The following is a 22,683-nucleotide window of genomic DNA, read 5'->3' as shown; positions in this document are numbered from 1 at the left end:
ACTAGAAACAACAACATGTAAAACAACATCATGTGAGACAACAACACATGAAACAACATGAAACAAAGACACATTAAACGACACACGAAAGACAAAAACAAAGACACGAGCAACGGAAAATGGAAAATGGAAAAACAATGACACATGAAACAATGTGGGAGACAACAAAACGTGGAACAACGACGTATGAAATTACGTGGGAAGCAACCATAAAACCTGAAAAAAGTGGAAGAACAACACGAGAACCAACATTGTTACCGATGTTTTTCGCATTCCGAGTCTGCAGCGTCCACTGTTTCATTGTCATAAAACGTGAAATCTTTCCGCACCGATCAAAGCACAGAAATAGCAAAGTTTGAAACAATAAATTGTGAAATAACAACATGAAGGGAGCACGTTGGTTTGGTGGTCACGTTGTAATTAGCATTAGCATTCCGAATCCACAGACAAGAAAAAATTATTTCTTCTTTGTTTGTTTTTTTATAGTACAATATAAAACAGAAAAATGTGAAATGGCTGTATGTGAAATGGCGATACATGAAAAATGTGAAAGAAAAAGACGTACATAGCTTTGTTATTAACATAGTTTTTAACCTGAGCATTCCAAGTCCAAAGACTGCGGTAAAGCTTTTTTCTTTTTTTCATAAAGTGTGACACAACGAAATATGGAAAAACAACGACATGTAACACAACAAAGTGGAAATGGTGCCTTCTTAATTTCTTTTGACAGTTGGCAACAGTTTGAAAAGCATGCAACCGACACCTAGAGGACTTGGTATTCATTTTTTGCCTTTTCCATATACAGAAATAATGTGACTTGTATGTGCCACTCGTGCATTGATCCTGCACCACAAACCAGGAAATGAACAGACCAATGAGGTAATTGATGGGAAGGTAACAGGAAGAACAAACATACAGGTGATGTGAACGGGAAAGGGGGGCGGGCAGGTTGGTCTCCATGGTGATGACTGACAGTCACCCTACCTGAGGCCAGTCCCCACCTTTAGAGCCTGACTGAGCCGCCCTAGCCGACCGCAGAGGGGAGCTCCTGTGCATGCGACCCATTAGAGCCACCAGGAACTGGGGGGCTTTGGGCCCTACAGCGGGGTGGGAGGGGTTCAGAGGCTGAGAAAAAACACACCCCAAACACCCCCTCGACCCAAAACATCACAACAGTACACGCATGCATGCATGCATGCATGCACTTGTATGTGTGTGTTGTGAGTAGTGTGACATGACAGCAAACACAATCACACGTAGGACGCCTGGAAACGGCCAAAACTGACTCCAAAATAGCCCCTCAGAGCCAAAATGGCACACCTCTTGTGTCTTTTCGGACATGGCTTCTTCAGCCTTTTTGTGGGGCTACTCATGATAGACATTTCTACCAAATGTTATGTCGCTAAATTAAACTGGCTTTGGAGGCTGAATTTAGAACAAAAAAACTCCTCGGAGGGGCATTGTGGAATCCCACAAGGGACATTTGGAAGGAGCCAAAGTCTTTTCGGGCATGGATTCTTGAGACTTTTTTGTGGGTCTACTCATGATAGCCATGCCTACCAAATTTATGTCCCTAAGTTTAGCTGCTTTCGGGGGGGAAATTAGTTTTAAAAATCTGGAGGGTGCTACTGAGCCAAATTAGACGCCTTAAACTAAAATGGCAGACTTCCTGTGTCTTTTCTGGCATAGAGTCTTCTTTTTGTGGGTCTATTCATGATATGTTAAACTGGCTTTGGAGGCTAAATGATTTAAAAATATATATATTGTTTCTCATTCCAAATGATTCACCAGAACAAAATCAACAAAATCCAAAACATGTGCATGCACTCAACGACTACGCAACAGGAGCCAGTTAAGACAAATCAAGTTTTGCATGTATTATTGGGTAAGATAAGGTTTATGTGAAAATGAGCATGGGGAAGTGTTTCAATATTCCAGTGATGTTAGCGCTGCTTCTTGATAATTGAATTAGACATAGGACCCTTGGAAATGGCTGTAATGACCGAAATGGCCACTTTGAGCCAAAAGGTCAGACATCCTGTGTTTTTTCGAGCATGGCTTCTTGAGAACTTTTAGTAGGTCTATTCATGAACTTGGGCATTATCAAATCCAACACCCTAGAAATGGTCAAAATTGACCATAAAATGTCCGCTTCAAGACTAAATGGCAGTCCTCCTTTGTCTTTTCGGGCATGACTTTTTTCAGGGTTTAGTCAAGATCAGCATCTACCAGGTTTCATGTCCCAAAGTTCAACTGGATTTGGTGGCTGAATCAACAACAACAAAAACTCCACGTTGGGTATTATCGAATCAAACGCAGGACCACTGGGAATGGCGAAAATGGCAGAGTTTGTGTCTTTTTGGCTATGGCTTCTTAAGACTTTTTTGTGAGTCTACGAATAATAACCATGCCTAACAAATTCTTTATGTCCCCAAATTAAACTGGCTTTCGGGGGTGGATTGTTTTTTTTAAACTTATATGATTATATAATCAGACGTAGGATTCCGTAGGATCCTTGGAGAGGGCCAAAATGGTAGACATCCTGTCTTTTTGAGCACGGATTTTTTTCGACTTTTTTATCGATTTATTGTCTATTCATGATACACATACACAGTATCTACCAAATTTCATGATGCTAAGTTAAAGTGGCTTTGGGGGCTGAATAAAAAAAAAAAAAAAACTGCATTGAGGAATCAAATGTTTGTGTGTGTATACAGCATGTATCTGTTTGTGTGTGTGTGTGTGTGTGTGTACATTCTTACCAGCCGTGATGGTGTCCTTCTCTTTGGCATTGAGTTCGTCCACCTCAGCTCTCCTCCGTAGCTCAAAGCGTCGCGCGTGTCCTTCTCGCGGCTTCCACAACTCCTGCAACAGCAGCGGCTTCTCGTTGTCGCCGAGCGCCCGGAGGCACTCGGTCCGCCACACGCCGCCGACCCCCTCTAGGCGGCCAATCACGTCGCACAGGACGTACGAGTAGGCGCCGTCCTTGTTGAGCGAGTAGCGCTCCAGAGCCTCCTTGACCAGCTCCTGAGCGCTGGAGCGGGGCGTGGCCAGGACGCTCTTGTAGTTGGCGCCGGCGCAGATCTCGTCGCCGAAAATCTTCAGGACGCCTGGCGCTGAGCTTTGGGTGGAGAGCTCTGCCGGGTCGTCCTCCGGTCGCTCGGTCGTCGAGCGCCGGTCGCTGCGGGTGTTTGTTCCCGCTTCAGCTGGGACACGGTCACGGTAGCTCAGCGTGCGGTACAGGACCTGGGGGGCACACAATTAGCCAATCCCTTAAACACTTGGTATCTTTGCATATTTGTTTGCATTAGGGGCACAGAAGACAATGCTGCTGTTTTCAGGACCTGTTCTCGTACAGCACCTTTCAGGTCAATTGACATCATTTTTAGCATTAGGGGCAGCTGTTTTTCTCCAGATTAGTTCAGGTCATGTGCTCTGGTGGGACCTTGATCTGGTGAGTAAAAATCGTGGTCTCAATTAAGGTACTTATGCATCAATTTTAGCATCAGGGCCAGTGAAGATAGTGCCCCACAGTGGCCCGCTGCTATTTGTGGAGGATAGGGACTGGGCTGGAGCGCAAAGAGCGAAAATTTGTGAATAATTTACCTTCGTTATAATTGTCATGAAAAAAAAAAACTGACCCAGAAAAGCGCAGGATTGATTAAAAGAAAATTGTGATGTCTTTCAAGGTCCTTAAACATAATTTTTAGCATTAGGGGCAGTGAAGGTAGTGCCCCACAAGCTGTTTTTCCAGGTCTTTGTACAGCTCTTCCAGGACCTTGACGCGATCAGTGAAAACTATGGCCTCTTTCAAGGTACGTTTACATAATTTTTAACATTAGGGGCAGGGAAGGCAGTGCCCCACCAGCTGTTTGCTGTCTTTCAAATCTTTTTCTATGTATATGTATTACAGTGCACTCAATTAACAGCAAAATGAATGTATGATAATAATCGTAGTGCTGTTTCAATGTAGCCCTGTGGGGCCGTTTTGATTGAGCCCCGCGAATTCTGCCTAGCAACAAATGGCTTTTTCAGGATTGGCATTATGTGTTTACAATTTGTGTGTGTGTGCACGTACCTGCGTAAAGGTCCTGCTCTGGCGCTTCAGTCGGCTCTTGGAGGGCAGGGACATGCTTGCCCCAGATGAAGAACCGTAAAACATTTTTGCCGCTGTCGGATCTCTCGGTCACCTGCTGACAACACACAAACATTAGTCACACACATTTATGATGGTGTGCGAATGCGTGTGTGTGTATACCTTGTTATAAGTTCAGTAGCAGGTAATGATTCTCAGGACGCTTTTTTAAATGACATTTCATTCCCGAAGCAAATTTCTCTCTTTGGGAGAGAAGCTGAAACAGGTTAAGTCCATTCAAGTAAAAAGTTAGTTTTTTAGCTCATTGTTCATACTGTATGTTTATATGCCATTTGTATGGGGCCAAAGACATGACATTGTGGGAAATGTGTGATCACAAAATACTAAATTGTGGCCACAATATATTAATTTGTGGGCATAAAATAGTGTCTGAGTGCAGTACTGTCTGGATGCAGCAGCCAATCATACTCCACCGGGGCGTGTCCTACCTAGAAATCAAGTGGTATTCACAATAACGCCTCAAGCCCTCTCAGGTCATCCGTACGGCACTAATATTAGTCATCCTATGCAAGGGATAAAGGAAAAATGAATATGAGTTGTTGTATTCTCAGAGTACATGTTGCTGCACAATTCTTATTCTACAGGAATAAAGCGCCGTAACATAGATGCTAATTAGTGTTAGCATTAAGCTAGTGGACTAAAAGGCCCAGCTCTTGTTGTTTTAAATACACAAAGTGTAATAATCTTTGTTTTATACTTACTTTAACAGTGAGCTTCAACAGGGAGTCACAATAAACAGCACGAAGCCGCTTTTTGGAAGAATTATTCACTATTTGCCCTCATGCTCCTTATTGTGAAGTTGAGTTAAATTCACTGCCACCATACAGTGACCATATCTCAAAAGTTGAACTCACAAGTCACAGCAAAAAATTGGCCAAATGCCTTTTGAAAAACCCATAAGTGAGGTCACTCGTACTGTTCTGTACTAATTTTTTAGTTTAATATCTTTCTAATGAACAAGTAGGACGCCTGGGTAAGCAAATGGAACGCACCTTCACTAGAAACTGCAAAGCTGTTTTCAAAGATGGCGAGCTCCATTTGCTTACCCAGCTGTCCAGGAATGACATTAATACATGTGTGCATTTTGTGCACACATTATGCCAAATTAATATTCCGTGTGTGCACTAATCCCTAATTCCTGGCCACAATATAGTACAACCCAATTCCAATGAAGTTGGGATGTTGTGTTAAACATAAATAAAAACAATACAATGATTTACAAATCATGTTCAACCTATATTTAATTTTTACACTACACAGACAAGATATTTAATGTTCAAACTGATCAACTTGATTGTTTTTAGCAAATAATCATGAACTTGGAATTTTATGGCTGCAACACGTTCCAAAAAAGACTGAGAAAGTTGAGGAATGCTCATCAAACACCTGTTTGGAACATCCCACAGGTGAACAGGCTAATTGGGAACAGGTGGGTCCCATGATTGGGTATAAAAGGAGCTTCCCTGAATTGCTCAGTCATTCACGAGCAAAGGTGGGGGTGAGGTTCACCTCTTTGTGAACAAGTGCATGAGAAAATAGTTGAACAGCTTAAGGACAATGTTCCTCAATGTAAAATTGCAAGGAATTTAGGGATTTCATCATCTACGGTTCATATCATCAAAAGGTTCAGAGAATTTGGAGAAATCACTGCATGTAAGCGGCAAGGCCAAAAACCAACATTGAATGCCCGTGACTTTCGATCCCTCAGGCGGCACTGCATCAAAAACCAACATCAATGTGTCAAGGATATCACCACATGGGCTCAGGAACACTTCAGAAAACCAATGTCAGTAAATACAGTTCGGAGCTACATCTGTAAGTGAAACTCTACTATTCAAAGCAAAAGCCATTTATCAACAACACCCAGAAACGCCGCCGTTTCTAACATCAAGTTGCTTACCCAGGTTCTAGAAATTTTGTCTGGACGTTATACCAAATTCATGGCCACAATGTAGTATTTAGTCGCCCCAAAATAGTATCAATAATGTAGACACATATTATACATATTATTCACATTATACACATATAACGTACGTATGAAATACAAATTTGTGGGGGGGGTTGGCAAGCAAATACTAATTTTGACTTATTGGTTCAAAGGAAGGTGCGCTCCATTTGCTTACTTGACTGTCCAGGAATTATTTTAATATTAATTATTTGGATCTTGTGCACACATTATATCAAATTTGTGGCCATAATAGTAATTTGGGGGTTTAATATCCTTCCCATGAACAACTTGTACGTCTGGGTAAACAAATGGAGCGCACCTTCACGAGAAATTAACATGTGATAGATATCCTCTACCTTAACATTTGTAGAGAAGGTGAACTCCAGCTGTCCACGAATGACATTAATACTTTGCATTTTGGGAACACATTATGCCAAATTAGTATGTCGTGCATACGTTGAACCTAAATCGTGGGAGTAAATTAACATGTTGTGTGTACGTTATATCTATATGATGGTTGCAATTTTATTTCTTTTTTCACGTCACATCCTCGGCCCTGTACATTTGTGTGTTACGCAGTGTAAACCCCATCTTGTGGGTCACTAAGGCAAAATGGAGGCTCTGTGTGTGTGTGTGTGTGTGTGTATGTGTGTGTATGTGTGTGGTAATATGTATGTGTGCGTGCGTGGAAGGGGTTTGCCGTCCCCGGGTTTGAGTGAACTGCGGCCAAGTAGCCAGATTAGCGTGGATTAGCAGGCATTTAAAATAGTCACGTTATCCCGGCAGCAGGAGCGCTTGCAGAGTCAGCGCCAACAACACCTACGCCCCCCCCATCTCCCCACACACACACACACACACACACACACAATTCCCCCCACCCCCGTACGCCCCCCACCCCCACACCCTCCAGTCCCCTTTCAAGAGCATCCAGACGCGTTAAGGGACTCCCTGCCGATAATAATAGGAGGCATGTGAATGCTGGACTCTCTGCATTGACACTATAAGTGTTTTTTGTGGGCAACAGCGTCAGTGGGAATTCTTGTACACATCTACGTCGTCTGAATGCCCGACTCTCAGGATTTTGGTGTACAACAATGTCAGCTCTTTCATCACTCCAACAGTTGGAAGTATTTAGCATTACCGTGAGTAGTAGTTATGTGAATGGTCAACTCTCAGTATTCACACGTAGCAATATTCTCTCAGCATTCATTCAATGTTTTGACACATAGTAAGAGCCCGACTCTCAGCATTCACGCTACAAAGGATTTTGATCCATGTGATGGCGTTCAGCATTTCCACATATGGAGAGTTATTGTGAGGCTTGAATCTCAGCATTCACCCCATAAAGGGTTTCAACGCACAACTTTGACATTGTGAATTCTTAATTGTCACAATTCACACTATGGAAAGGTTTTGACAAATTTCTGATCTTCAGCATTCACACAGTTCATGTTTTTGATGTGGAACAGTGTGAAATTGTGAATGTATCAGTTTGTCAGTTTGTTTTTGACAACAGCAGTCATGTGCATGCTCGACTCTCAGCATTCACACTATAAAGGGGTTTGATGTGCAATACCGTCAGTGTGAATTCTCGACTGTCGGCATTCAAGTTCAATTATTTAACAGCAATAGTGTATATGTATCGCTCCAATGTTTTTTAACAGCTGTCATGTGCATCCTTAACTCTCAGAATTGGTAGTACAAAGGGTTTGATGCACAACAACGTCAGTGTGAATTCTTGACTCTCAGGAATTAGGATTTGGCCATTATTGACTCTCATTATTAACATCATTTATCATCATTTATCATGCAAAGCAGCATTCATGTATAGCAACAACTTAGTAATGTAAGAGCACCAATTTTGTGAATGGTTGACTCTCAGCATTCACTCTATCAAGTGTTTTGATGTGTAACAGCATCAGTGTGAATTCTTGACTCTCAGCATTCACACAGTTATGGTATTACACACACAGTAGCATTGTCTCAGCATTCAGTAAATATTTTGACACAGAGTTTCAGCAGTCGCGTGAATGTCCCGACTCTCCGCATTCACCCAGTTAAGGGTTTTGGTGCACAACAATGTTAATTCTTTCAACACTCAGCAATGGGAATGCTTCACTCTCAGCATTTGCAGTTATGGTATTTCATGCATAGTAGCAGTGGTGTGAATACTCAACTGTCTCAGCATGCAAAATTAAATGTTTTGACGTAGTAACCGTCGTGTGAATGCTTGACTCTGCGCAACAGCATCAATGAAATTTCTTTTAGCATTTCTTTATTTGAGGTATTCAGCACTACTGTGAGTTTTTCAGCATTGACTCAGTAAAGGCTGCGGCAATGCGAATGCTCGACTCTCAGCATTCTCCCACAAACATGTCAGTGTGAATTCATGCATAGTGGCAATTATTGTGTGATGACTCCACTGTCTCAGTATGCGTTCAATCAATACTTTAACACATAGCAGCAGTTGTGCGAATGACCGACTCTCAGCATTCACACAAATGAAGGTTTTGAATTTTTTGCTGTAAATTATTTCACCATTCCCACAGCTGGAGGTATTTAGCATTACTGTGAATATATGACTCTCAGCATTACTCAATAAAGGTTGCGGCAATGCGAATGCTCGACTCTCTGCATTCACACTATTTCAAACATTTTGTCCCTCAGTGTGTTGACCTGATGGTCGCTAGTGGCAACCGGCGGAGCGACGCACCGCGGCGGACAATCCTCCGGAATTAATCCGCCGCCGAGGCGTCACGCTCGGCGGAGGCGGCGACGAAGCACCGCGGCGGTCCCCCAACCTGCAGGCGTGTGCGGGTAAAGTGCCCGGCCAGCCACCATCGTGAAGCGGGAGCGGAAAATGCTTGTTACGCACCTCACAAGTGTGACGTTTTACAGCAGGTGGATAAAATAGATCCGAAAAGTTGCCGTTGTGGTCCTCCGCCGGTGGGTGTCTGCAATGCGCGGCTCCATGATGCTGGAGGCTCCTCCGAGGTTCTCATTCCGCCCCCCTCTTTTCCTAACGTAATTCTTTTCCTAATAACGTAATGAGGGGTAACGACCGTCCTCTTCTCCCCACAAAACAGCTCCGTCAACTCGGACATCGAGCAGCCACGGTGACCCCCCGGCTCGGTGCGTACATCTCCGCCGCCTGGCCGGCAAATGCCCACTGGCTCCCGGCAACTGCATTCCACCGTCCCCGGCGGTGAATCGCGAGCCGAGCGTGACGGAAATAACCGAAGTACAACCCGAGACGCAGGCCAAGGCGGAGCCCGCGTGGACATGGAGACAGCAACCTCTGTTGGACAGGAGCGGTAATGCAAAGGAATCTTCATGAAAAAATACATACTGCACTTCTTAAACCTTTTTGAATGAATGTAGTTGAATATTAAAATGAAATATTTTTTAGGCACGTTTCATATTAAATTATTTTATTAATTCTTATTTTTTTTAGACTATAGTAATTGCAAAGTTCTCTCAATGGCCTTATCATTATTATTATTAGTAGTAGTAGTAAAATATATGTCTAATCTCTCTGTATATATGTATGCATATATGTAAAATATAATTTGTTTTTTACATTTTTTTGCTTATTCATTAAAATGTTTTTGCACATAAATGTAGCCTGTTTCGTTATTTAAAATTTTCACAATGTACAAATATTTTTGTCTATTTCGCCATCCTTTATACATTAATTGTGTTTTATTATTTGGAAAATAGTTTTGAGTGAAATTAGACTTTTTACATACTTTGTTCTAAATAATGAAATATAAAATGCCATAGAATAGAATAGAAAAACGCTTATTATAGTTCATTTGTTGGACGAATGATGATATATGAATTATAATTAGTATGATGAGTTAAACATTTTTAACAAAAAAATAAAACATAATGTTAATTATTGTGGACGCTATTTTAGATTAATTAGTTTGGTTTTTAACATTTATTTTGCACTTACTGTATTTAGAATGAAATATTTCCTCTTGTATATGTTTTCTACATATTATATTTTAAATTACATTTTAATATTTCTCTGTTAAACTATATTATTTTATTTTGTTTAAAATTTATAATCCAATTGTATTATTATTATTATTATTATTATTAGCAGTAGTAGTGGTAGTATTTTAAGGGATCATAATTCATATATTAAATTAAAATGAATAAAAAATATGAACAAGAAATGTAAATTATCCAAAACAGCTTATTTTTGCGTGTTTTTTTATTCATTTAAAATGTTTATAAAGCTGATGTTTTAGCATAATGGCCTCTTTTTTATGCAGTGAAACAAGACAGAGAGATTGGACAAGCTTGCATCCAACCTTTCAACACTTTATGTTCTCCTTCCAATTTCATATAAAGTTGCTGAGTCGTCACTCCTCGGAGTGCCTTTAGTTGGGGAAATACAACGAGCTCCTGATGAGCCCAACGCTGACAAAAGTGTTCAGTCAGAGCGTAAAAGTGTGTGAAAAAGCTTGTTTTGTTTTTTTATTACAAGATAGAAAAGATAAAAGTATCATGTTGGCCTGTCACAGCACAGAAGCAACACACAGACACAAGACATTTAGAAAAAAGAAGTCAGCAGCTTCACAAACACACACAACAGAGGTAAAACAAAAATGTCTGGTAGACCAGTAAAGGAGTTGTTGAGTCACATGAAAGACACACGATGAGTTGTGGAAACGTGAAAGACATGATGAGTTGTGGAGTCGTACGAAAGACACACAAGGAGTTGTGTAGTCACATGAAAGACACACAACTCCTTGTGGCGTTACATGGAGAACACATAAAGACAAATATCCTGTCTTGACAAATAAGTAATGTTTTCTTAATGTGACATAGAAGCGCTTCCCTGGCCAACTGCCATTTTACATATTGTAATAAGAATGAAATTCAAGTGAAAAATCTCAAACAAGTCAACAAAAAGAAGATTCCAAGTCTTATTTGTCGGCCAAAAATATGTTCCAAAGTCAACATGTTGAGTCAAATTGTTTTTTCTTTATAAATACATTGACTGATGTTAGCGTCCTCTATAGTGTTGAATGATTCAGTTTGTGTACAGAAACAAGCAAAATGACCGAACCCGAACCGCTATCACCGAACCCTGACCCAAAATCAAGCCCAGCCCCCCTAACCCTGTCTAGAGTTGACTGGCTCTGTTTGTGTGCAAAAACAGGCGAAACGACAAACCCCAACCCCTAAAACTGATCCCAAACCCTAACCCCCAACCTGAATCCCAAATCCCTAAACCCTCCGTGTTGAGGCTTCGAGGGGACTGCTCTACACTTTGGAATGTGGTGTTAAAGGGAAGCAGACAATACATTAGAGATATTTCCCCAGACTTGTCCAAGTATGCAGTAATGCAACACTGAAATATGTACAGTGTGTACACACACACACACACACACACACAGACGCGCACACACACGCATACGCACATACATATACGTGTGTGTGTGTGTGTGTGTGTGTGTATAGTTTTCTTTGAGAAGTCATGCTTTCCATGTAAACATAGACCAGAGGCTTTGGATTCATGAGTGGGATGGTTTAACACGCACACACCTGAGATGCCATCATAGAGATTGTTCAACAACACATACTGTATATACTGTATGTAGATTCGCTTTGCTTTCACATTCAGCAGGGAAACAGCATGTTGAAGGTATTAGAACACCTAAAGGAAACATCCGTCCTACAAAGGAGGGCCAATCAGCAAGCTTGTAAGCAACAGCAGGCCTCCGAAAAAGAGACAAAACTGCATTTGTCGGCAGATGACAGATTTAAAGGAACCTTTGATTTGAACGACATCAAATGCAGCCTTAGAAACACATTTGAAGGCCCATGAATGACATCTGTGCTGTATTACGACTCGAACAGTCCAAGTCACGGGCTCCTTCAAAGGTTGCATTTGAAGGTCGATGACGAGAACAGATATCACAAATCAGAGGCTTCTTTTACACGCATGCTACGAAGGCTGCAGTTGAAGGCAGATGACCTAAAATGCAGCGCAAGCTTCCCAAATAAAAGGCTCCTTCAGAGATGACGTTTGAAGGCCGATGACGTCGTCCAAATCAAAGGCTCCTTCAAATGTGTCCTTTGGAGGCTACACTTGACGGCCGATGATGGGCACTGCACAAGCGTTACAAATCAAAAGCTCCTTTCGAATGAATCCTTCGCAGACATGCTAAAGCAGCATAAATTACCCAAATCAAAATATCCTTCAGAGGCTCAATTTGAAGCCCAACAACGTTGTCCAAATGTGCCCTGTGGAGGCTGCACTTGAATGACAATGCTGTTAGAGCGCGGCACAAACATGCCAAATCAAATGCATTCTTCCGAGGCTGCATTTGAAGGCCAGTGATGGGCGTAGACATAACATATTAAAGCCTCCTTTCAAACGTGTCAGTCGAAGGATGCAATTGAAGGCAGATGACGTGATAATCAAATGCGTCCGTCCGAGGCCACACTTGGAGTATAATGACGTTGCAGCGCGCCACAAACATCCCAAATCAAATGTATCCAAATTTATCCTTAAATTTATAAATTTATGCATTTGAAGGCTAATGACATCAAAGCAAATGCCCCTTCAAATGCATCCTTTGGAGGCTGCATTTCAAGGCCATTGAGGGACAAAATTCATGCTTACGACACAAAAAAATCTCTTTAATCATAGACTAACGCGTCCTTTAAAGGCTGCATTTGATGACCGAAGATGTCATTAATGTAGGCCAAATAACCCAAATCAAAGACTCCTGCAAATACGTCCCTTGGAGACTGTATTTGACATCGTAGGCTGCTTTTGAAGGCACAGCATAAAAGTCCCAATTCAAAGGCTCCTTGAAAAATGTCCTTCGAAGGTTGCATTGAAAGGCTGACAACGTCATCACTCTGTATACCAAGGCTGTGGAAATGTGACATTTAGCGTTGAAGGTTTTTGTCAACGCATTGAAGGTGTTCTAAAACCTTTGCTGTTTTCATCGCCGTGTGCTGTCACTTGCGGCGGTAAAAAAAACAAAAACAAAAAAAAAACATCTGGCAGTGTCGATTTGTAACATAATAAACACCTAAATATATACTTCATGTAACTTTACATTGTGTTACATTGTCAATTTAAAATGGAAGCACACTGGTGAAAACTTCTCTCTGAATATAATGAGTTGACCATTAAATATTAAAACCAATCTCATGCTCCATTCATAAATCAACGGAAAACTAAAATCACTGCAAAAAACAAAACAAAACAAAACCAAAAAAGTAAGAAGCACTCGTGTTTGAAATAATAGATCAAGAAAAACACAGTGATGACACTATAGTACGGTGGTTCTCAATTGGTGGGTTGCGGCCACGCTCATTTGAAGGCCATTTTGCACAATAGAAATAAACACAACCGCTAGAAATAATCCAGAGTAAACTAATAATAATAATAAAAGTTTACGGCCGATCGGCCCGATGCAGACATGTCGTACAATTACTATTATTGCAATCGTTTGAGTTATTCATGATTACTCACCACCTTGCACAATAGAAATAAACAGAATGACAAGAAATAACCCACACTCAAAAAACACTCCTTGGCACATCGACGTGGCGTACAATTACCAGTTACCGGCACCTTGCACAATGGAAATAAACTGGACAACTAGAAATAATCTACAGAGTCCAAAAAAAGTCCATGGCCCCTTGGGTTAAGCACAGACACATCATATAATTAATAAAATGGCTTCTCTAACCCGCAATTCATGATAACCGCCATCTTGCACGATGAAAACTAACAGAACCACTAGAAATAATCCACAGAGAAAGGAAAATAATTTTTGTCACGCACCATTTTAGAAACGTGTCAAGCAATTGCTGTAATGCGATCGTTACTGGCCAGTTATCCATAACAGCCACCTTAAACAATAGAAATAAAGTGAACCACTAGAACTAATGCACATAGTAAAAAAAATAAATACAATCGATCACACATCGTCACGTATCCATGGCATACAATAACTGTAGAGCAATCGTTCTTCACCAGTTACGTTCTTCACAATAGAAATGAAGTGAACAACTAAAAAATAATCCAGAGTGAAAAATTTTGGCAACACATCCCCATGGAGTAGTGTCACACAATTACTGTCATGCAATCGGCAGTCGGTCACGATATCTGCGACCTTGCACAATACAAATGACTGAACCACGAGAAATAATCCACAGAATTCAGAAAAAAATTCTGTGACGCATTGTTTTGTAGACATGTCATACAATTACTGTAAAGCGGTCGTTCCTCGCCAGTTAGTCATGATAACTGTGACTTTGCACAATAGAAACAAAGTGAACAATTAGAAATAATTTACAGAGTAAAAAATAAATCAGTAACACATTGTCGTGCAGATGTGTCATACAATTGTAATGCAATTGTTTCTTGGAAGGCAATCATGAATACCGCGTACTTTGCGCAATAGAAATAGTGAATGACTAGAAATAATCCACTGGGTAAAAAATAAATAAATAAATAAACAAGTCCACGCCATGAATGGTCACACGTAGCCCTTTCTCACCAGTACTGTAATTGCAATCGTTTACGTTATTTATGATTACTGGCCACCTTGCACAATAGAAATAAACACAAGCACTAGAAATAATCACATTGTAAAAGAAATAATGAAATCGGTCACACATTGTTGTGTAGAGGTTTCATACAATTACTGTAACCCCATTGCTCTTTGCAAGTTCGTCATGAATACCGGCCACATTGCACCGTAAGGGAAAAAAAAGAAACTCTAGAAATAATACACAACATAAATACATAAATAAATAACCTCATGGTGCAACCAGTTGAGCAGCGCCTGCTACTCCAGCACATTGTAAACAATTGACACAAAAGACACTGAATGTGACATGCAGCTTCTCCCAGAGGACAAACCACAGTGACTTGGGAATGGACCGGAATGTTCCGTAGTGGTGGCTGAGGGGGGGTCTCCCTCAGCGGCGTTGTCATCTGGAGGTTTGGACCGGGTTGGCGGGCATCGCGTAGAGGTACTTCCAGATGGCGTAGTAGTGCACCGCGGCACCGGTGGCCACAAAGAGATGCCAGATGGCGTGGGCGAAAGGCACGATGCCGTCACTCTTGAAGAACACCATGCCCAGACAGTAGAAGGTGCCACCCAGCAGCAGCTCGCGCAAGCCCGCCTGTTCCGGCTGAAAGTTCAGGAAATTAGAGCGCTTGATTAGTCTGGGAAGAGCAAAATGAAGTGCACTACTTGTCGGTGACCAGCAGAGGCGCTGTTGATTTCATCTCAATGAGTTTGCAGGGGGAAAAAAAACATTTAATTTGATTTTATTTCATTGAAATTTAATATTTATGAGTACAGCCGGCACGGTGGACGACAGGTTAGCCCATCTGCCTCACAGTTCTGGAGACCGGGGTTCAAATCCCGGCCCCTCCTATGTGGAGTTTGCATGCTTTCCCCGTGACTGGGTGGGTTTTCTCTGGGCACTCCGGTTTCCTCCCACATCCCCAAAACATGCGTGGTAGGTTGATGGAAGACTCTAAATTGTGCCGCCCCCTCAACGAACAAATGACTGCAAAAATTAATGAAAATGATGAATAATTTAAATGCTTTTGTTAGTTTTACCCATTGTCAATTATCAACATTTCATTGTAGTAATTGAAGACTCTAAATTGCCCGTAGGTGTGAATGTGAGTGCGGATGGTTGTTTGTTTGTATGTATGTGCCCTGCGATTGGCTGGGAACCAGTTCAGGGTGTACCCCGCCTCCTGCCCGATGATAGCTGGGATTGACTCCAGTATCCTTGCGACCCTAGTGAGGATAAGACAACATAAAATGGATGGATAATTTTAATCCCTCAATTTAAAAAAATCGATTAAAATTAGTTCAATTAATTTTGCATTTTAAAAAAGAAAAATGATCACTAAAATGGATATTTTAAAAAGCAAATCAATCAATGATTTGATTGTTGATTTTACGCCGTTTCAGTCAAAAGGTATTAGAGATTTTTTTTTAAAAATATATGGCGAACATTTTACATTGTTCTACTTGTTTAGGCAGCAAAGTAGTTGGGTCTGATTTTTGTTTCCAAATGCTCTCATGTTGTCGACCACTTCAGGTCATCGTGACTGTGACGTAACCTAATCGGATCAATTGACCATACCGGCCGATTCAGTTGAAAATAACTGTTGATCTTCTTGATCCAATCCCGTATCTGCGGAACATCACGTGACCAAACAGCGGACTTCCTGTGTGCTACGACAACTAACGTAATAACAACTTGTTGACATGATGGTTTGAAACCAAACTTGCTCAAATGTTGTTGTCTTCATGGCAGGTGTCTTGGGACAAAAGTTAAATACACGTATATCATTTATTCATACAAATATGATATATACGTAAAACACGAACCATGCCTAAACATCGAATATTGCAATCTTTGGTAGCACTTGGAAACATCTTGTGTAAAATAAAATATAACGTAGACGTTGAAAGTTGCTACGGGTGCTTTGTCCTGGTTTCCTGCTCTAGGGTTCCGCCATTTACCCGAGCCGGAAGGAAGTGCTTCCACCTTTTTTCCCCGGATGCGGAAGTTGGTACTAATGATCACAGCGCTTACCATGGAGAGGATGACCAAGGCGGGGAAGAGGCCCATCACAGTGTAGCAGATCAGCTCCACGATCTTGTACCTGCAGGAGGGACGACAAATTTTCAGAAAATGCAATTTATAAATGGAAGTTACAGTAGCGGTGATCGTTATCACGTCGCACAATAAAAACAAACACAACCATTAGACATAATCCACAAAGTATTCAAATGGGCAAAATGCACCTCTCGTGGAAGAAGAAGACGTAGGTGGTCCCCGACAGCGCCATGACCCACACCAGCCAGCGCATGTGGCTCGCCCAGGGTCCGAGTTCCCTCAGGTTCAGCCTGTCAGATGCGAAACACTGGGTACACGCGGGTGTGTGCGCTCGCGTGGGCTTGTGTGCAGTTGTGTGTCTTACCAAGGTGCGTAAGAGGCGGCAATGAAGAAGTAGATCACCATCCTGTCACACATGTGGAAACAGTGCTCCACATCCCTGACGACGCACACACACGAGCACGCGCAGTTGGAGCGCAGGGGATGCTGGGTGCCATGTGCCATGTGGTTGTGTGTTTGTTGGCTAGTTTGCGTGTGTGTCTGTTAGTTTTTGTGTTTCTTTGTGCATGTTTGTTTGTTCTGTGTGTGTGTTTGTGTGTTGGTTTTTGTGTAACTGTGTGTGTGTGTGTGTGTGTGTGTTTGTGCATGTCTGTTTGCTTGTGCATGTGTGTGTTTTTGCACCTGTGAATTTTTTTTTTTTGTTTGTGTCTCAATGTGTGTGTGTTCATGTTTGTTTTGTTCGTATGTTTTTGCATGTTTGTTTGAGTTTGTATTATGTAGTATTTGTGTGTGTGTGTGTGTGTGTGTGCGTGTATTCATACGTGCGTGTGTACGCATGTACCGTAGGTGGCTCTTCTTCCAGGCCACGGTGTGGAAGAGTGTGGAGACTGTGAAGAGTGAGCTGAGTCCGGCCCCGTACACCCAGGCCGACACTCGCTCCCATTGGTCCTCCGACTGGCAGTGCAGCAGCGAGCTGCCCAGCAGGCTCGGGATGATCCATAACTACACGCACATACACACACACACACATGCACAATTAAATTAAGCTTTTAGCAATTGATTTTCTTGTCTTTTTCAATCTTATTGTTTTAATGTTGGTTTCTAGATTTCGTCATTTCCAGCTTCAGCTCAAATACAGTATTGGGTTTACACCAATTTGTACCCTTTGGCTCTACCATGGCCGTTTTGGATTGAGTCATACAACTTGGGTAAATGGGTTTCATTTTATATAACACTTAAAAGTTGTATATATTTTTTTTACATTTCTTTTCTTTTCTTTTAACAAAGGAGCAATTTCATGCTATATTCTTTGTGTTTTACAACCGGTGCGCTATGCAAACAAACTAGTAATTGACGGGTTAAAAAATAAAAATGAATGGATGTTTTATACTAACAGATGTTAGTTTAGAAATGTTATGCCGTAAAAGCAAAACATTGTATTAGTGTGTTTGTGTGGATTAGTTTGTATGTGTTTATTTTTGTGTGGTAATGTTTGTTTGTGCGTGTGTATGTGTGTTTACATGTGTTAACTGTGCTCGTGTGTGTGCTTGTGTGATTGTGTATGTTTGTTTGTGTGAGTGTTTTTGTTTGCGTGTGTGTGCGTGTAGTTTAATGTTTGTTTTGTGTTTTTGACAAATTATCCTCAAAACTACAGAAAATGTCTCAGGCGTGAGGGTAAAATAAAAAGTTATTTCTAAATTAAATGTACTATATACTACATAGGACTATTATTTATTTGTTTGTTTTGTCATTTTGATTATTTAAAATATAAATGATCTATTTACATTGAAAAATTAAGCTATTTGGCAAAATAGCAGTCGCGAGTGTGACAATACTTTTACATATTCTATTAAAATATACAAATAATGACTTCTTCAGGCTTGTGATTGTCTGGAATTATGTCTGTTTTAATGCTAATATATTGCCACATGCTGCGGTGTCATATACATCCCAGCTTGAATTTACAATTGGAGTTTGAATACCACAGTGTCCATGCGTGGGTGAGTGTGTTTTACCGCATGTGTGGCGCAATTGGCTGCGTGCTCGTAGTCTGTGGGCTGGTATCTCTTGTTTGAAGGAACACGCTTGTTCATAAACCTGAAAACAACAATAAAATAAAACCATCACTCGGTGGAAGCTAAATAAGTAACAATACACTCAATCATGACAGGCAGCACCAGTGATTTGTCAGTATACATGTCAATCAAACCTGAAAATTATCACCAGCAGAATCAACTAATGAGTTTCCTCCAATTAGTCCAATGCACATCGAAAGGAAAATAAGATGCTTAAAAAAAACAAAAATAAATCTACCTTTTTATAAAAATGATTCTCGAGCGTTGTGAGAAGCTGTCAGCATGTAAAAAGGTCAACATCTGCACGGCGACGCCTACGTGCCGCGTTGGAAAAAGCCCGCTGACGGCACCTTGTTGTGTTGCCTAGCAACCGCCGCTCCTGCTTGGACTTGTAGCCGTGACAGAGTGCCGTTGCCCGGCAACAGCGGAGGACGAAGATGAGGAGGAAGGACCGACGAGCATCTTTTGCAGGGAAGCCCAAACAAACGTGGTGGGCAGGAGGAGGAGGGGGAGTGATGTCACCGTCGTCATGGTAACCACTTAGCAAGGGACGGTCACCGAAGAGAGCAAAAAAAAAAAAAAAAAAAAAAGACTCCCGTCTTGCTTTCTGCTTCTCTTGTGATTTAATTAACATGGTGCAAACAGGGCAGACACACACACGCACGCACACGCGCACGCGCACGCACACGCATGCACACAAATACACTTCTCCTCCTCCAGTTTTGCGGAGGCAGATTTCATAAGAGACCTACATTTAGGTGTGCTTATGGTGAATTGTTCTGCAAGTCGAACATTACATGATGAACCTGGTTGGTTACGCTGCTCGTGCATGAATGCTCAGTCTACACCAACATAAAGTGTGTATTTCGTTCATATAATTTGATCAATAACTGTAAAGACACTTCTTAAAAACATTTTTTTAAAAATCCAATTCCGCTTTTTTTTTCTTTTGTTTTTAATGCCGATATGGGTAAATGTCTCTCATGCTGAAACAGCCACGCTTAAAGTCCTATTTTCAAAAAGCTATTGACGATTTAAAATTGCAGCCATTTATAGTAAAGCCAATCCTTATTGAGAGGAAAAATGGTGGTGGCCCACTGAAATACACTCCTTGCATAATGGTAAAGACAAAAGTGCATAACGGTGAGAACATAAACAGCGTCATAAAAATTGTGTGAGTTGCACAATTTACATGTGCTGCTCTTCAAACTATGCGGATTCAAGTGCCGAAATGATCCGAACTAATCATTTGAACCCATTGCACTCTTGTCTTTATACAATCGTAATCAAGGTAAGGACGTGCAATAGTTCATTCGTGGAAAAGGAATATTAAACAATAGGAGAAAAATCCAATATATCCAAAAATGGAATTAGCACGTTGAGAAAACATAGCCAAATCATGAAACTTCATTTTGGACCCCGAAAAGTAAAGACATTTTGCCATTAAAAGTTTGTAAAACATTATTTTAGAAGAGTTTTTTTTCTTCTTCTTAGAAACAATTTGAAACCTTTTGATGGATAGCAACTGCCAATAAGTAGAATTTTCAAAAGGAAATTCAGTGGGCCATGTCTTCACTGCTATTGATCAAATTATAGGCAAAGTATTTTTATTTATTTATTTTTATTTTTTACAAATCTTACTTGATTCGACGTTGGCACGTGAATCATTCCACACAGCACAAGTAATTGGCCCCAAACATGTCAATCATTACCAGCAATCCAATGCTTGGTCGGCTATGTCGCTTTATTATAGTCTAAACGTCAATTGTTACTACCTGTCCATCATGACATGAAAAAGCTGTGATTGATTGGTTGCGTCACTCTTTCCTCATTGGTCAGTCTATGTGTCAATCATTACGCAAATGCAGAAAACTGTTACCACAAAGTTGCAAACATACAATTGTCCAAAAATGTCTTGAGAAAATAAAGAAAAATGGTTCTCAGGTTCTAGACCATAATCTTCCTTTTCCTTAATTGAATCCCAGTACCTTTGTCCATAAAGTGTGGCTGCTGCATTGAGATTTGTCAAGCCCTAAACCAAAACCCCAGAAGTATATCTGTAGCAAACGAAACGGTGATTCATGCACATAATAAGTTGCCATGCACGGCTCATCATCTCTCCCACTCAAAGCTCTTACCAAAACAAAAGTGACCCGGCCCAGTAACCAGTTACACTGTCCCCCAAAAAAGAAAAGAAAAACGAATGAATGAAAATGACAAAGAAAGAGCCTGGAAGCGGCAACGAGCGACCGGCCCGAGCGACTGTGTGCGTGCCAGCGCCAGCAGGGCTTTGGCGGCCTCGTTAACGACTCCATCAAGATGACTGATAATTAGCAGGCCACAGTCCAGTCGGCTGGGGACACGACATGCATTGTGGCGATGACTCAAGCACCTCCCGGCACTCAGTGCTACCCAAGTCCACTTAGCGGTGAGAAAGTGCCTCAAAAACAACACTTTTCCAGACTCCTTGGCTCTCACAGGCCAATTTATTAGGCACACACTTGTCATCACATCCAATACAACAACAGTGTTTGTTCATGATTAGTGACACTAATAGTTCTTGTGGTTTGGAGCTTGCAGTGGTGTACAACTCTACTGGATTATCTTGACATAATACAACATTTCTATTATAAGTAATAAAAATAAGAGGTGAAAAAAATGCATATATATGCATACATATATATATATATATATATATATATATATCCCTTCTCAGAGGGGAGACCCGGTGAGCCGCGTCCGGTTGAGTGAAAACAAGGCCCAATATTTGTACTCATCATAAAGGGTCTTTGAGCATGTTTTGTCTGGTCCCTCACCTTGGACCTGTTGGGCATGGGTGACGCTACCAGGGGCATGGAGCCCCAGACGATTTAGCTCCTAGGATTATTGGGACACACAAACCCCGCCATAATGATAAGGTGACAGCACCAGGAGAGGGGTGCAAGTATAATATAAAAATCAAGAACAAAAATCCACAGAGCACCGTAAACTGACACAAATGTTAATAATTTAAACTATAGGTATGGAAGCAAATGGACCGCATGTCACCATGACAGCCTGTGTATGAAGTGTACAATGTACCATCATCACAGTACTGTAGACCATAACAATAAGTGTAAAAACAAAAAATAATAATAATGCGAAAGACATAATTTGTTCTCTCATCCTCCTCCGCCTCTCATCAGCTTCATCATCTGTCATTAGTGTGGTTGCTCGGCGACAACAGCAAGGCAAGCAACAGAAAAACCGGACATAAAAAATAAAAATAAAAATACAACGATGTCTGCTAACCTTCCAAGAGTCATTGACGTCGGCCAGTAATCAACAGTTGACAGCACGGACACGACGGCGGCCGCCTTCGGTGCACTCCTGCCGGCCTGAGAGCTTCGCGATGCTGCTGGATGCAAGAGGAAGAGGAGGAAGAGGAGGAAGCGGATGGATTGGAGGTGGGTTGGGGGGACTCTGATGACGTCACGGTACACGTCATCGCCTCACCAGGAGCATCCCACTTGTTACAGTCCTATATTATTCAGATCCTCTGCGAGGAGCTTAGACGAGTTGAACATCCATGACCAGCCGTATCTGTCTTTTACTACCCCCTGGTGGCCAACATGGGCACAAATGTATATTTAAAAAAAAAAAAATTATCTTAAATGTATATTACCTGAGAAATACAATGAACACGATGAAAATGCAGTTGATTTAATAATACTTAATGTTCTATTTGACAACTCTTATGAGCTATTTTTGTTGCCATGATTATCTTTGTCCAAACAAATGTACCTTTAGTTGTAGCAGGCATAAAAAATTAACAAGACACTTTGGAAACAAGGGTGGTCTAATATAGTTTCCCCCCCATAACTGTA

At 41.2% G+C, this 22,683-nt stretch overlaps 2 protein-coding genes across 5 annotated transcripts in view; both read right to left on the bottom strand.

The window, feature by feature from the left end:
• The window catches only part of radil (Ras association and DIL domains), a 35,441-nt gene extending 26,131 nt beyond the window's left edge, over positions 1 to 9,310 (bottom strand). For all 4 annotated transcript variants that reach the window (XM_061678663.1, XM_061678665.1, XM_061678664.1 and 1 more), the window contains exons 1-3: positions 8,980 to 9,310; positions 4,079 to 4,190; positions 2,763 to 3,246 (exon numbers count right to left, since the gene is read on the bottom strand). In XM_061678663.1, coding sequence (XP_061534647.1) covers positions 2,763 to 3,246; positions 4,079 to 4,162 — 568 coding nt within the window. In that variant the 5' untranslated portion in view covers positions 4,163 to 4,190; positions 8,980 to 9,310. The remainder of the gene's footprint in view (positions 1 to 2,762; positions 3,247 to 4,078; positions 4,191 to 8,979) is intronic.
• A 2,075-nt stretch (positions 9,311 to 11,385) lies between these two features.
• LOC133404038 (monocyte to macrophage differentiation factor 2-like) lies at positions 11,386 to 22,344 on the bottom strand. The gene is made up of 7 exons (XM_061679605.1): positions 22,109 to 22,344; positions 18,758 to 18,839; positions 17,584 to 17,744; positions 17,107 to 17,181; positions 16,931 to 17,032; positions 16,719 to 16,788; positions 11,386 to 15,287 (listed from the first exon to the last, which is right to left on the bottom strand). Exons 1-7 carry the CDS (start codon positions 22,120 to 22,122, stop codon positions 15,084 to 15,086), a joined length of 708 nt encoding a protein of 235 aa, XP_061535589.1. The 5' UTR covers positions 22,123 to 22,344; the 3' UTR covers positions 11,386 to 15,083.
• Between the last annotated feature and the right edge of the window lie 339 nt (positions 22,345 to 22,683).

Source organism: Phycodurus eques, chromosome 6, assembly GCF_024500275.1.
Source record: "Phycodurus eques isolate BA_2022a chromosome 6, UOR_Pequ_1.1, whole genome shotgun sequence".
Classification (NCBI taxonomy): domain Eukaryota; kingdom Metazoa; phylum Chordata; class Actinopteri; order Syngnathiformes; family Syngnathidae; genus Phycodurus; species Phycodurus eques.
This window is presented reverse-complemented; position numbering and strand designations above follow the sequence as displayed.